The sequence below is a fragment of the Anser anser genome (assembly GCF_964211835.1).
Source record: "Anser anser genome assembly, chromosome: 30".
NCBI lineage: Eukaryota > Metazoa > Chordata > Aves > Anseriformes > Anatidae > Anser > Anser anser.
In genome coordinates this window covers 2,921,150-2,932,381 of record NC_139751.1, presented here as the reverse complement: position 1 = coordinate 2,932,381, position 11,232 = coordinate 2,921,150, and the positions used below count along the sequence as shown (strand labels likewise).

The window sequence follows — 11,232 nt, the reverse complement described above, 5'->3', positions numbered from 1 at the left end:
TGCCCAGCGCCTCGGCCCATGTGGCGCGGCCGCGCTGCGTCACCTCGGCCCAGGGCCGTGTCCCGCGGTGCCACCGCCCCGGGGCAATGCCCCGGGGTCACCCCCGGCCGGGCCCAGCCCCGCCCCCCTCCCCCCCCCGATCTGTGACGTCATCATGGAGCCCAGCTCCCATCGCCTGCAGGGTGCCTTCCCACGCGGTGACGTCACCGATGACGTCACGGCCCCGGTGACCTCACGGCCGGGCGCCTGCTGACGTCAGAGGGCGGCCTCGCACCGCGGCCGAGCGCTGCCGGGTGACCTGAACGGCCGCGGGGGGGCGTGACGTCACGCGGCGTTCGGTGACGTCACGAGGCGCTCGGTGACGTCACGGGGCGGGGCCTCCGCCTCGCCACCCACTCTCCCCCCCCCCCCCCCGCCCAGATCAGGCGAACGCGGCAGCCACCTATAGCCCGGCCCCCCGTCGCCTCATTTGCATAGCCCCGCCTACCCGCGCGCGGCCCGGCCAATGGCGAGCGGCTCGGCCCCGCGAGGGGGCGGGCGGGGGCGGGGCTATGCTAATAACCTGCGCCGCGCCGCGCCCCGCCCCGCCCGCGGCTCTGAGGACCCCCGGCCGCCGCCGCCGCCGCCGCTCGCTCCCGTCCCCGATCCCGGCTCCGTTCCCCGGCCCCGCTCCCGGCCCCGCTCCCGGCCCCGCCATGACGCTCCTCGCCGCCGGCAGCCGGGCGGCCGCGCGCCTCCGCGGGCCCAAGGTGAGGGCGCCCGCCCCGGCCCCGCCGCGCCTTAAAGGGGCGACGCCGCAGCGGGGGGGGGGGTCGAGGACCGGGGGGGGGCCGTTCTTAAAGGGGCGATGCGGGGGGTGGGGGGGCGCCTTAAAGGGGCCGCGGGGGCGGCGGCACGTGGCGCGGCACCGGCACCGGGGGGGGGGAGCGGGAACCGGGCGACCCCGGGGAGGGGGGGGCGGTGGCGGCTCCGTGCTCCCCGGGGGGGGCTCCGCCGGTAGCGGCGGGGGGGTGGGGGGCTCTGCCCGGTGCCCCCCCCCCCCCCAGGCCTTGGCCTTGGCCGCGGCCCCGCTGTTTCGTAACGGGCGCCGTTATCGACCGGGCGTTATTTCGGGCCCGCCGCCGCCGTGTTGTGGTGCCCGACTTGGCCCCGGCCCCGCCCGGGGGGGGGCTCAGCGCCCCGGCCTTTCCTCGGCGCTCCCCAATTAGCGCACCCCAATTAGCGCACCCCGATTAGCGCTCCCCGATTAGCGTTGCCCAACGGGGGAGGCCTCCCCGGGCCGAGCCGCCGCCGGTGACCGGGCTGAAGCCGTTGGCTTTGCACGCTAATCCCAGCCTGGCCGGCCTCCGGCCTCCTCCTCACGGCCTGAGCGGAGGCATCGCGGCCTTCCTCCTCCTCCTCCTCCTCCTCCTCAGCTACCACCCCCCGGGGTGCTCCGGCTCCCCCAAACCACGGTGGGGGCCCAACGCTGCCCCCCCCCCCGGACGCCCCGCGGCGCCCCGGTGCCGCTGGAGGAGCCCCTGGGTGCCCTCACCCCGGGGGGGTGTTGGGGTCCCCCCGGCCGCCCCCTCCCCAAACGGGGGCTGCGATGCCGGGAGCCGCGGGCCCGTCGCCGTCAGCTCGGCTCGGCCGCCAGCACGTGTGACCTTGAGCTTGCGGCGCCTCCGTGACAGCTCGGCCCCGGGCGGGGACAGGGCCACGGCCGCACGGGTGCCCCCCGCCCGGTGGCGGGGGGGCGAAGGGCGCAGCGGGGACCCCCCGGAGGCACAGAGGTGATGGGCACCGTGGCCCTCGTGCTGCGACACCCGCCTGGTAACGGGGCCGGTGCTGGCACCCTGACGGGGGGCACGGAGAGGGCGTCTGGGGGGGGTGGGGGGGGCACAAGCAGAGTTTTGGGGGGCCCAACCCCCTGCTGCTGTGGGGCGCGGTCCTGCAGATTCAGCCCTAAAAGCCTGCAGGGGGGCTGCGTGTCCCGTGGGGGTGCCCGGGGCTGTCCCGTGGGTCCCCCAGGCCGGGGGGGGGCTGAGGGCCGGGCGCGTTCCCTGCAAGGGGGCTGAGCGAGAGCCCCGCAGCAGCCGCCCTGACCTTGGGCTTCGTTCTGCCTCTATTGTTCCCGTCGGCATTTTCCCTTCTCGGGTGCCGCCTGTTCCTGCAGCTGCCTCGCGCAGCCGTGCAGGGCGGCTCGAGCCGTGCTGGGGGGGCTGGGCCCCCCCCCCGGCTGGGGGGGCTTCTGAGGGGCTTGGGGCCGCGGGATGTGGGGTTCGGTGCGGCACCGAGCCCCTCCGGGTCCCCCCGGGAGCCAGTGGAAAAAGCGAGTCATGATCTGCCTCTGCTGCAGCGGCCCCGCACCGGGGGGGGGCCTGGCCCCGTGCCGGGGGGGGCCTGGCCCAGGCCCAGAGCTGCAAACCTGCCCGGCCCCGTGCCGCTGGGGCTGGGCCCTGGGGTTATGCAGGGCGCAGAGCCCGCCCTGAGCCCCCGCACCCGGCCCCCTCTGCACGGGGGTCCCGGCCGCGGAGCCTGGGGGCTGCCCTGGGCGCCACGGTGGGTCTGAACGCCCCCCGTCCTGTCGGGAGACCCGGAGGGGTCACTGGGGCCTCCCCAGGGCAGGGGCACCCCTGCTTGGAGGGCTGCTGCGGGCAGGCAGCTCCAGGGCCCGGGGGCGGCCGTGGGTCGGGCGCGGTGTCCCCGGTGTCCCCGCCGCGGGCAGGGTGCGGCGAGGGCGGCCCGGGGACGAGGCGCTGCCGGGCTGCGTCAGGGCGTTCCTGCCGGGCCGGAGTCCCCACGGTTGGGAGCGCGCGGGCAAGGAACAAAACTTGGTTTTCCCTGGATGCCGGCCAAGCTGGCGGGGGGGGGGAGAAAGAGGAGGGGGGGACACACCACGCCGAGCCCCCGCACAGGAAACCTGCGGTAATGTCGGCCTGGCTCGGCTCTGCCGGCAGCACCGGCTCCCACGTGCCGCCGCTTCCGCTGTGCCGGGAGAAGGAAGCGAGAGGCGGACGGCGGCGGCGGGGCGCGGAGCCCGCTCTGCAGCGGGGCCGTACGCGTACGTGATGTGCATGAGCGAGGCGAGGAGGGGAGGCCCCGCGCCGGCCTCCCCCCGGTGCCTGGCTGAACCTGCTGGGTCTGATCTCGGCGCGGGTGGGCGGGGAAGCCGGCGGCTGCAGGGCGCAGCGTCCTTGTGAGACGGGAGATCTCCATCTCCCGGAGTCACGGGGCTCCTCCTGCCGCAGGAGCTGCGCTCTGCTACCGAGAGCCGGGGCTGGGGCGCGCTCCGGGACCGGGGCTGCTCGCCTGGCTGAACCCCTGCCCGGAATGGGGCGGACCCCGGGCGCTCAGGACCCAGGGTAACTCAGCCCCTGTGTCTGCTCTCCCGCAGAATGCACCGTGCGTCCTCTTCGCCGCCCGTCACGCCAGCGCTGCCACGGTAAGAGCAGCCCCCGCGGCCGTCACCCCTTCCTGGCGCCGGATGGGGGGGGGGGGGGGGCGTGTGGTCGGCCCTCCTACGGGTGCCGGGGCTCACGGTTCCCTCCCCTTTCCCAGAACCTGAAAGACGTCCTTGCAAACATGATCCCCAAGGAGCAAGCGAAAATCAAGAACTTCAGGCAGCAGCACGGTAGCACGGCCATCGGGCAGATCACGGTGGACATGGTGAGCGGGGGCGGCCGCGGCCTGCCGCGCTGGGGCTGCCGGGCTGCACCACCGCGGGTAACCTCCTCCCTCCGCCCTCCCCCAGGTGTACGGCGGGATGAGGGGCATGAAGGGGCTGATATACGAGACCTCCGTGCTGGATCCCGATGAGGTAGGGTTCCGCCCTGCTCGGGTGTCTGCCTCACACGGGTGTCGCTGCAGCAGCCGACGCTTGCTCTGGGCTCTTTCAGGGCATCCGCTTCCGCGGGTACAGCATCCCTGAGTGCCAGAAGCTGCTGCCCAAAGCAGCGGGGGGCGAGGAGCCGTTGCCCGAGGGGCTCTTCTGGTTGCTGGTGACGGGAGAGGTGCCCACCCAGGAGCAGGTAACGTGCTGGGGCCCTGGGGGGGGGGGCCGGCAGCCCCCCAGCCCGCAGGCTCAGCGCCCTTTCCCCGCAGGTGAGCTGGGTGTCCCGCGAGTGGGCCAAGCGCGCCGCGCTGCCCTCCCACGTGGTGACGATGCTGGACAACTTCCCCACCAACCTGCACCCCATGTCCCAGCTCAGCGCCGCCATCACTGCCCTCAACAGCGAGAGCAAGTTCGCCCGCGCCTACGCTGAGGGCATCAACCGGGTCAAGTACTGGGAGGTACGGGGGGGCCGGGGGCCTCGGTGCGGTACCGGGGGGTGGCGGCTCGCGGTTCCCCAGCTCCATCTCACCGCCGTCTGTCCCAGTTTGTCTACGAGGACGCCATGGACCTGATCGCCAAGCTGCCTTGCGTCGCCGCCAAGATTTACCGCAACCTGTACCGTGAGGGCAGCAGCATCGGGGCCATCGACCCCAACCTTGACTGGTCCCACAACTTCACCAACATGCTGGGCTACACCGACCCCCAGTTCATCGAGCTGATGCGGCTCTACCTCACCATCCACAGGTACGGGGCCGGGGAGCGGCAGGGGAAGGAGCAGGCGGGGACTTGGCCCTGCCCTGGGGCCAGGGACGGGGCAAGGTCCTGGGATGTGCCCGGGCCACTCTGGGCGGCACCGGGTGCATGGTTCAGAGCCCTGGGGCAGGGCTGCGCTGGGCTGGGAGCATGGTGGGAGGGGTTGTTGCTCCCCCCAAAATGCTGTGGAGGCGTTCCTCTGTCTGTGGGGACCCTCGGTGGGGGTGTGGGAGACCTAATGCAGCCCCTCGCCTCTGGTGCAGTGACCACGAAGGGGGAAACGTGAGCGCCCACACCAGCCACCTGGTCGGCAGCGCGCTCTCGGACCCGTACCTCGCCTTCGCCGCCGCCATGAACGGGCTGGCCGGGCCCCTGCACGGCCTCGCCAACCAGGTGGGCAGCCCTGCGTGCGTCTGCGTGTCTGTCTGCCTGTCTGTGTGCCGCCATTCTCCCCCCCCTGACCGCTGTCCGTGCCCCCAGGAGGTGCTGCTGTGGCTCACCGACCTGCAGAAGGAGCTGGGCCAGGAGGTGTCGGACGAGAAGCTGCGGGACTTCATCTGGAACACGCTCAACTCGGGCAGGGTGAGTGCGGCCCAGCCGGGGCGAGGGGCCGGGGCCGTGCCAGGCTCTGACCCGCTCCTTGCAGGTGGTGCCAGGCTACGGGCACGCCGTGCTGCGGAAGACGGATCCCCGCTACACCTGCCAGCGGGAGTTCGCCCTCAAGCACCTGCCCAAAGACCCCATGTTCAAGCTGGTGGCCCAGCTCTATAAGATCGTCCCCAACGTGCTGCTGGAGCAGGGCAAGGCCAAGAACCCCTGGCCCAACGTGGACGCTCACAGCGGGGTCCTGCTGCAGGTGAGCCTCGGGCTGGGCCTGCCCCAAAAGCTCCCCTCTCGCCCCCCCACGGCCCGACCCTAACGCCGCTCTCCCCCTGCAGTACTACGGCATGAAGGAGATGAAGTACTACACGGTGCTCTTCGGGGTCTCCCGCGCCCTGGGCGTCCTCTCGCAGCTCATCTGGAGCCGGGCGCTGGGCTTCCCCCTGGAGCGGCCCAAGTCCATGAGCACCAAGGGCCTGATGCAGCTCGTGGGCTACAAGTCTGGGTAAAGAAGGGACGGGGACAGGGCCGCGCTCGCTGCTCCCCCGGGATGCCTCCGGGCCCGGGACGGACTCGGCACTGAACCCCGCTCCGGCTGCGGGGCGGCAGAGGCAGCCCCGGGGGTCCCACCCGCCCTGTGCCCCCTCCCTGCCCTGGCACAGGGCCCCCCCCCCCCTGGGCCCGGACCCCCCCCAGCCTCCTGGCTGCCGCCCCTCGTTGGCTCTGCCCTGGGCCAGCGCCACGCACACGGAGCCCCCGGGCTCCCCGCTGCTGGGGGGGGCTGGCGCCGTGGGGCTGCCCCACCGCAGCCATTTAACCCCCCCCCAACCCCACCCCGTGCCCCCCGAGAGGGGTTCAGTCCAGACTCCTGTCCACAACCCCCACTGGGGCTCAAGCCCTCGGGGCAACTGGTGAAGAACGAATGTCTCAGCCCCCCCCTTTCTCCCTGGCAAGGCCTCGATACACTCCTCCCCGGCCCGTGCCCCCCCCCGTGTTTGTGTGAATCCCTGCGTCCGATGCCCCCGGAGCCGAAGCTGGGCCCCCCCCCCCCTTCCCTGTGCCGGCCCAGCCCCGGCCCACCGCAGGCTTTGGGCGGTTCTGTACAAACAACAAAAAAATGCAAAATAAATGTTTTTATTAACAAAGCCCTAGCTGCTGCCCGCCAGCCGTCCTGCTGGGTGCAGCACCCTGACCCCGGGGCTGTTCCTGTAGGGCTGGGGGGGGGTCAGAGCTGCTCCCCCCCCACACTTTGTGGGTCCCTGGCCCCCATTTGTCTCTGCTGGGGCCGGCGCGGTGGCGCTTGGCCCCCCAGAAGCGCTGCAAGCCAGCAGCAGGGGGCTTGTGGTGCCAGGCAGGAGCCTGGTTCAGGGTCTGGGGGGCGGGGGGGTCTCAGTGCATGACCCCCTCCCCCAGTGCTCCCCTCCCACCCCCTAAATGAAGACCAGGAGGCCAGGCTCACCCTTGGAAAATGCTCTTTATTGGCATGTAGAAGTCCTTCCTCGGGCAGCAAGGCCACGATCCCCTTGGGGGGGGGGATGGAACTGGGGGGGGGGAGGGGGGAAGAGCCTGGGGTTGTGGGGGTGGCTCAGGGGGCCCCTGGTGGGCGCCCCCCCCCCCCCTCCCAGTGGGTGTTGGGGCCTGCTGGCGCTGGATCCTCCACACTGAAAGTAAGGGAAGCTCGGGGGGGGGGCAGGGGGTGCCTCGGGCCGGGGCCATCCTGGTCCCTGGGGCAGGTGCTGGGGCTGCGAGGGGCTGGGGGAGGAGGGGGAGGGGAGGGGGGGCAAGTTCTGAGCAAGCCCCCCCCTGTCCCGTCCCCCCCCCGCTGTGCGTGCGACTTGTGCAAATGTGCGATGTCGGGTCTGGCGGTGGCGCGGGCGCTGCCGGGGGCTCGGCTCCGCTCCCTGCGGACCCGGGGGGGGGGGCCGTGCTGGGGGGGCCCCCCCCCCTGCGGCGGCTGCAGGCGAGGGGCCGGCAGCAGCTCTGCTCCAGCCGCTGCCTCCTCTCTCTGCACCGTTCTCCTTCCCTTTTGTTCCTGAAGAGCCAGGGGATGGGCAGGGGGGTCCCTGGTAGGCGGCCCCCCCCTCCTCCCCCCCCCCGGCAAGCCCTGGCCCCTGGTGTTCCCCAGCGGGACCCGGCTGGGCCCCCCCCGCCGCCAGCACCAACCTTCCTCCTCCGCAGGGCGCGGGCAGAGCTGCCCCAGGAGCTCCTCCACCCCTGCAGAGGGGTTGGGACCCTCTGGCCTTGCAGAGGAGTTAGGAGGAACAAAAGAGTTCTCTTTTTTTTAAAAAAAAAAAAAAAAAAGCTCCCAAGAACTAAAACGAAACAAAACTTAAAACCAAAATCAGCTACACAACCAGGGGGAGGCTGGCCCTGGGCCGCAGCTCCCCTGGTGTTGAGATGGGACCGGGGGGGGGCTCACAGCGGCCCCCGCGCTTGCAGGAGCATCGCCTCTCGCCCCCGAGGCTGGGAGGGAAGTCGAGGCAACGGCAGCAAAGATGCACTCAAATAAATATTTAAGAGGGTGGGCAGGGCGAGCGGCCCCGGGGCCCTGGCGCAGTCCGCAGCAGCCGGGCTGCCCTCACGTCTGGTGGACCTCGTGGAACATGAGCTCGCGGGGGATGCGGGTCTCGGGACCGAAGTTCTTGGCCGCCCGGCGCTCGAAGGCTGCCACCATCTGCTTGACCACCTCGTCGAAGAAGACAGTGGCCAGCTGGGAGTGCAGCAGGGAGCGAAACTCGAAGGAGATCTGGGGAGCAGAGCAAGCAGCGTGAGTGCCCGGCGGGGGGCACGGGGACGGGTCCTGGCAGCGGGCACCAGCCCCGGGCCCCACCGGAGCGGGGTCTTACCGAGAAATCCACGGTGCTGGTGCGGGGGTAGCCGGGGATGCCGGGGCTGAAGCGCCAGTTGGTCTCCAGGTGGTTGAAGAGGCGCCCGTCCGTGCAGACAGCCTGGGAGGGGGGGAGCAGCCGGTCAGGGGGGCTGGGGCAGGGGCCGGGCCGGAGGGGGGGGCGCCGCGGCCACGCTCACCTTGACGAGGTGGGGGCGGACGAGGGTGACGATGGAGGTGTAGCGCTCCAGCACGGGCGGGAAGCCCACCTCCAGCTGGGCCTTGACGTGGCCGGACCGCTTGGAGACCACCACCGACTTCTTGCACCAGGGCACGAAGTTCTTGTAGTCCTCCACGTTGGAGACCACGTCGTACATCTCCTGCATGGAGTACCTGCGGGCAGAGCGGGCGCTGCAGCCGGGCGGGGGGGGGGGGGGCCGGGCCGCGCGCCCCGCGGGGCCGCCGCAGCCACCTACCCGATGATGCGCCGCTCCGAGTACTCCTTCCGCTTGTTGGTGAAGGACCCGGCGAGGTTGAGGAAGGAGCGGCTGGGCTGGCGCCGCGGCTCCCCCTCGGTGCCGCTCGCCGGCCGGCCGAGCCGGAGGCCGCACAGGGCCGCGTGCCTGGGCAGGAGACGGGTGTTAGGCGGGGAAGCGGCACGGGGCAGCCCCTCCCGGGACGCCGGGCACTATCCTGAGCCGCCCGTGCCCCTCCCGGGTGGGAGCAGCCCCAAGGTGCGCGAGGGGAGTCGGGGGGAGGCGGGGACCCAGGGCCGACCCCATCCCTGCCACCCCAGGGCAGCGGGGTGAGGCCGGGGAAGTCCGAGCGCGGAGTCCGGGGCTGCTGCCAGAGCCGCTCTTGCGTAAGAGAAGGAAGGCAGGGGAAACCTGACCTCGGGGACACCTAATCCGGACCAGCGGAGCGGGGACAACTGCCCGTTACCCCCCGCTGCCCCTCCCGAGCCCTTCGCCACGGGACCGGAGGCGGCGCAGAGCCCGGCTCAGCCCGGAGCTTCTCCGTGTCCCCCCCCCTCCCCGGCCCCGCTGCATCCCTCGGGGCGCTGCAGCCGGTGCCCGCGCCACCCGGCGCGAAGGGAGGCGACGCTCCCGGCTTCGCGGGGACAGGCCGAGCCCTGCCAGCAGCGGGATCCCGGGCGCGGCGTCTCGCCGCCGGTACAGCAGCAGGGTCCTCCCGCGGCGCTGCCGTCCGCTCCCTGGGCTTCCAGCAGCCGGCCCGAGCCCCTCCGCACACCGGGCGGGCACCGCGGCGGCAGGCGGGCACCGCGACCCCTCCCCGGGCACGGCGGAGCCGCGGGGTCAGCGCCGGCCGCACCTGGAGACGCTCCAGCGCCCGCGGGGCAGCGCAGGTATTTTTAGCCGTGCCCGCCAGCGGGGCACGCCAGCTCTCCCCCAGGACCGGCAGCCGAGGGAGGAAAGGTCCCGCCGCTTCCCCCCCGGGAGCCGCGGGACATTCCTGCGCCAAGGAGAGTCACCCGCGGCGCCTGGCAGCCCCCGAGCTCCCAGAATAGCCGGCAGCTCGGGGGCCGTGCCCGCCGCTCGCTCGCACCGCCCGGTGCTGCGCCGGCCCGGGGCTCACCTGCGCGGCACCCACACCGGCGGCGGGGCACGGACACGGCCGGCGGCGGTGCAGCACCCAGCCGGGCTCGCGGGAGCCGCCGTTTCCTCCCGGTGGCGGCCCCGGTGCCGGCGGGCTGGGCGCGGAGGTCAGCGGGGCCGGTGCGGGGTGGCCTGAGGTCAAGCCACCGGGAGCGGCCACCGGGGCGGCCCCAGACGCTGGCACCAGCCCGGGCCTGGCACCCGCCGCCGGGACGCGGCCCCGCGGGCGGCGCTGCCCCAAGGTCGGGCCCGGCGGGGGGCTCCCGGCCCCGCCCCGGCCCCGGGAGCACCGGGGGCGGCTCCCGGTGGGGCCGGGCCAGCGGCGCCCCCGGCCCCCGGTGACCTCCACCGCCCCGCAGGGTGCCCGGAGCGGGGCTGCCGCCGCGCGGGGGCCTCCCCCGGTGCCGACCGCTCCGTGCCGGTGGGGCCCGGTCCCGATCCCGGTCCCGGTCCCGCTCCCGCCCCGGCTCCCCTCCGGCGCCCCCGCCCCCCCGGGTGCCCTCCAGCCCCGCGGCTCCCGCTGCCCGCCCCGGTTGCCCTCCGCGCCGCGATCGTTCCCCGCCGCCCCCGCCCCCGAGGTCACCGCCGGGGCTCCCGCGGCTCCGGTGCCCGGCGCTCACCTGCCGGGCGGGGCCGCCGCGGCCCGCAGCCGGTGCCGCGCCCCGAGCTGGAGGGCGCCGCGGAGCCGCCGGGCCGCCATGACCGGGGCCGGGACGCGGCTCCGCTGCCCTCGCACCGGCGCCGCCGCCTCCGTGACCTCTCACCCCCGCCCGTGACGTCACCGCGTCGCCATAGAGCCCGCGCGCGTCACGGCCCGGCGGGGCGGGGCGGCGGCGACGCCTCCCGCGCGGGGCACGACGGGAGCTGTAGTCCCGCCCCGCGCGGGGGGCGCTGGGAGCTGTAGTCCCGGCCGGGACCCCCCCCGCCCCGCCCCGAGGCCGCCCCGCGGGGCCCGGGAGCTCCTCGCCGCCCCCCGAGGGGGGCCGGGGGAGGGCCCGGGGGCACCGGGGGCTGCGGGCAGCGGGCGCCTCCCCGGCCGACGTCAGCCCCGCCGCCGCCCGGGCTCGTTTTTCGCCGGGGGAAATGTCAGCAGCTGCTGCCCGCGGCCATTTCACCTTGGTCGGGGAGCACCTGGCCACCGGCGGGGCCAGCGCACCCAAAAATAGCCCCGCCGCGGTCAGCAGCCCCCCGCGGCTCCTCCTCCTCCGAACTCGGCTCCCCCGGGCCCGCGCCGAGCTGCCACAGCAGTCACGCGACCGGGGCCCCCGTGGCCGGCCGCCTAATTCCGTCCCCGGGGTTATTTCGGGCTCCCCGCGGTGCCCCCGCTGCTCTCCCAGGCGCAGCGAAAGGAGCACCCGGCGCCTGCGGAACCGCGGGGTCCGGCTCAGCGAGCGGCACCCGGGTTCCCGTCCCTCAAAGCTGTGTTCGGGGTGGGTGCAGGCCACCGACACGGCTCCGTGCTGCTCCCGGGAGCAGGAGCTGTGCTGCTTCCGCCTGCTTCGGGGAGCAGGAGCTGTTCTCCTCCTGGCTGCCTCAGGGAGAGGCCCCAGGCGCTCCCAGAAGAGCACCAGGGCGGGCAGGATGGAGCCCGGCCAGCACCACAGAGCTGTGTCCCCGTGCGA

General features: G+C 74.1%; 2 protein-coding genes across 3 annotated transcripts; one reads left to right on the top strand and one right to left on the bottom strand.

Annotated features, from left to right (window-relative positions):
* The first annotated feature begins 579 nt into the window (after nucleotides 1–579).
* Nucleotides 580–6,312, top strand: CS (citrate synthase). Of its 2 annotated transcripts, XR_014575819.1 has the most exons (12): nucleotides 581–749; nucleotides 3,377–3,424; nucleotides 3,541–3,648; nucleotides 3,734–3,799; nucleotides 3,879–4,010; nucleotides 4,084–4,272; nucleotides 4,359–4,558; nucleotides 4,831–4,960; nucleotides 5,048–5,149; nucleotides 5,214–5,423; nucleotides 5,506–6,185; nucleotides 6,237–6,312. XR_014575819.1 is itself a non-coding variant. In XM_083814481.1 (11 exons), exons 1-11 carry the CDS (start codon nucleotides 696–698, stop codon nucleotides 5,674–5,676), a joined length of 1,410 nt encoding a protein of 469 aa, XP_083670607.1. In that variant the 5' UTR covers nucleotides 580–695; the 3' UTR covers nucleotides 5,677–6,312. The 2 variants fall into 2 exon arrangements, 1 of the variants encoding a protein (XP_083670607.1); XM_083814481.1 differs by having other exon boundaries at nucleotides 580–749; nucleotides 5,506–6,312.
* Nucleotides 6,313–7,454: 1,142 nt separating this feature from the next.
* Nucleotides 7,455–10,384, bottom strand: COQ10A (coenzyme Q10A). The gene is made up of 5 exons (XM_083814501.1): nucleotides 10,231–10,384; nucleotides 8,471–8,617; nucleotides 8,195–8,387; nucleotides 8,014–8,115; nucleotides 7,455–7,913 (listed from the first exon to the last, which is right to left on the bottom strand). Exons 1-5 carry the CDS (start codon nucleotides 10,308–10,310, stop codon nucleotides 7,746–7,748), a joined length of 690 nt encoding a protein of 229 aa, XP_083670627.1. The 5' UTR covers nucleotides 10,311–10,384; the 3' UTR covers nucleotides 7,455–7,745.
* Nucleotides 10,385–11,232: the final 848 nt, after the last annotated feature.

What these genes read in the sequence shown, in the direction of transcription:
- COQ10A (XM_083814501.1), bottom strand. Translation starts at nt 10,310, where the DNA reads ATGGCGGCCCGGCGGCTCCGCGGCGCCCTCCAGCTCGGGGCGCGGCAC. An exon ending in TCCGCCCCCACCTCGTCAAG is followed by an intron (nt 8,116 to 8,194) that starts GTGAGCGTGGCC and finishes CCCCCCTCCCAG; the next exon opens with GCTGTCTGCACGGACGGGCG. An exon ending in CCAGCACCGTGGATTTCTCG is followed by an intron (nt 7,914 to 8,013) that starts GTAAGACCCCGC and finishes TCTGCTCCCCAG; the next exon opens with ATCTCCTTCGAGTTTCGCTC.
- CS (XM_083814481.1), top strand. Translation starts at nt 696, where the DNA reads ATGACGCTCCTCGCCGCCGGCAGCCGGGCGGCCGCGCGCCTCCGCGGG. An exon ending in TGCACGGCCTCGCCAACCAG is followed by an intron (nt 4,961 to 5,047) that starts GTGGGCAGCCCT and finishes CCGTGCCCCCAG; the next exon opens with GAGGTGCTGCTGTGGCTCAC. An exon ending in ACACGCTCAACTCGGGCAGG is followed by an intron (nt 5,150 to 5,213) that starts GTGAGTGCGGCC and finishes CGCTCCTTGCAG; the next exon opens with GTGGTGCCAGGCTACGGGCA.